Below are 2,597 nucleotides of genomic sequence, written 5' to 3' on the forward strand. Positions count from 1 at the left end.
TGCCAAAGGCACTCCTGTTAAGCAGAGCAGCCCAGCTGTGCTGTTGTCCTCTGGTGGAGAAGAAACCCCAGCTCTTTCTTCCCTTCATTTGGACTATTTTGGAAATATTAGTGAGCACATAATCCTCACTATGAGAACATTTCATTCATTAGAAGCCTGTGATGCTATCAGTAAGATCTGCTTATAAAGAGAGGATTTCCCTGGCAAGCTAACTACTTTAAACTTTCCTGGAAGAATAGTTGTCAAACCTCCTAGAAAATGCCAGCAATCCCATAAGACTATAAGTGTTGGTTACGCTGATGGTTACAAAATCCAAATGCATTCTGGTCTGTTGAATAAGTGCTGATGAATGCAAAACGCATGAACTGAAAGTGACCCAACCCTCTGTGGAAACCAGCAGTTTCTAGAGTAATGAGTGGTCCAACCCAGGCTTGTGTTTTTCCTCTTGGCAGATCAAGTACAAAGCTCACGTGCAGAAAACAAGAAATGACTACAAGTTGGTCATGGACACTCCTGTCTATGTTCAGGCTGTCAAGAGTGGGAAACAGCTAAGTGATGTAAGTGCTCGCTGGGGAAATTGAGTGGATAGGAAAAAGGCAGGGGCCACCACTCAAGCAGAAGTGGTGAACACTGGGTGGGGCTGCACCTTTTCTAGCTGAGAAACAGAGTGGGTGGGTGCCTTAGAAAATATTTAAGATGTTGCTGTTGTTCCCAAAACCTGATGTGTTCAAGAAGTTCACTGGGGTGAAGTTGTAATTTTTGAGTCTATGAAATATTTCTCTGTGTTAGAGCTTCCAAAGTTGTTTTCTATATCTCGTGTCATAACCAGCCGTATATATATCACTGCCTAGACTTTCTAATAAATTATCACCCACTACACAGCAGAAGCATGCAGGCTCTGAAGTTAGAGACGTGGATTGGAGACTCTCCCACACATTATTATCTTGGAAGCTTGTGAAAAGTACTTAATTTCTAAGAATCTCAGCATTGCTATTCAGAAAATGGAAAGGTGTATGTAATGTATCCACTACATCACAGGCAGAAAGTTGCTGCTGCTGCTTATCGTTATTATTAACAACAGATTAATAAAGAAATATTACATTCTCCCAGTGAGTTAGAAATGTGAGACCCACCATTTTAGAATGTCTAGAGGCACAATGCCCACTCATCCTCTCCTTCTGCCTGAGCTGTCTCTGCTACTTCTCAGCATGGGGTCTACACCTTGGCTCTGATCCTACCGGACAGGACACATTAACAGATCCTTTTCTCTAGCAAAAAGGAAGCAGGCTGCCTTTGGTTTTTAAAGAGGGACTTGGGGCTCAGATTCTGTGGTGCAGTCAGTAACTTACTGGACTGCAGTTCTGGAGGCCACACGGCTGACCACAGGTTCAGTTCCTCAACTGAGTAGACCTGAAACACATGGGACACGTTCACATGTGCCCAAGATCCTGACAAGCTGGAAGGCTAGGGCAGGGAATCACAGCTGGACACGATCATATCAAGGCTGCCTTCTTTCTCTTTCTCTCTGTCACAGAGGGACTTAAGTTTCTATTACTTTGCTTCTTTCTAATAATGCTACCACAGTCTGAATCAACTTTGTCTGCTCCCCTCTGCCCCTAGGCTGTCTACCATCATGACTACGTGCACAGTGTCAGAGGCAAAGTGGCTCCGACTACAAAAACTGTGGACTTGGACCGGGCCCTTCATGCATACAAGCTCCAGAGTGAGGTGAGTCATGAGAGCTTGAGCATTCCCAGGCAATCCAGGCCGTTGGCTTCTGTAGAAATAACCTTCACCTGGGCATTCTCTTAGCCCAATTTTATAAAATGTAAACTCTCTTCCACTCACAAAAGTTGGAAAAACAAAAACAGCATAGCCTGTCTCCCCTCTTAGATGGTAGGATCCTCCTCTCAAGCAACCAAACAAACAATAAATATGCATTTTTAGAAACAATATTTACAAGTTAAAAAGAAGAGGGCCAATAGATCTCCTCTACTTTCAAAAAGCCTAAGATCAAGATGACAAAGACAAGACCTTTAATATAAAAGAGTATTAATAATAAGAGATAAAGCCAGAAATTTCTGTTGGAATAAAGAAGAGAACAAACCTTAACCCCAGCCACATTTTCAGTCTCCCTGTTTTTGTCACTCCGTAGTGCTGCTTTGGTCTCAACTTCTCATGCTACAGTCCATTGAGAATATTAAAAGTAATTTGGGTTTTAATATCTTAAATACCATTCTTAAGGTTATAGACAGAAATTGTTTCCTTTGCTCCCTTCTGCCATGAACATGTACTTCCTGACTGCTTGATAGCCTGATGTCAAGACATGGTGTTTAGGAAGGCGTATGGGGTGGAGGAAGAGAGGGAGGGCAACACCAAGATGCGCTTGGTAACTATGACTGTCCCAGGAACTGATGAGGGCTCAACTGTCACCTGATGGTGGGACAGAGCTGGCACTTGCCTGCCTGCTTTCTCTACATTTCCCAAATTCTTACTAGATATTTTGCAGCCAACTGGACAGATGTTCAGAAACACAGAATGACTTTATATAAACCCCTCCAACTCAGCATTCTTTTTTTCTGACACCATAGGGAAAG

The 2,597-nt window shown here is 43.0% G+C and overlaps 1 protein-coding gene across 2 annotated transcripts in view; it reads left to right on the top strand.

The window, feature by feature from the left end:
- Positions 1-2,597, top strand: part of NEB (nebulin) — a 234,272-nt gene that overhangs the window by 160,158 nt on the left and 71,517 nt on the right. For both annotated transcript variants that reach the window (XM_027775357.1, XM_006157632.1), the window contains 2 exons: positions 453-557; positions 1,621-1,728. In XM_027775357.1, coding sequence (XP_027631158.1) covers positions 453-557; positions 1,621-1,728 — 213 coding nt within the window. The remainder of the gene's footprint in view (positions 1-452; positions 558-1,620; positions 1,729-2,597) is intronic.

This window comes from Tupaia chinensis, unplaced genomic scaffold (genome assembly GCF_000334495.1).
Source record: "Tupaia chinensis unplaced genomic scaffold, TupChi_1.0 Scaffold000549_1, whole genome shotgun sequence".
Lineage (NCBI taxonomy): Eukaryota > Metazoa > Chordata > Mammalia > Scandentia > Tupaiidae > Tupaia > Tupaia belangeri.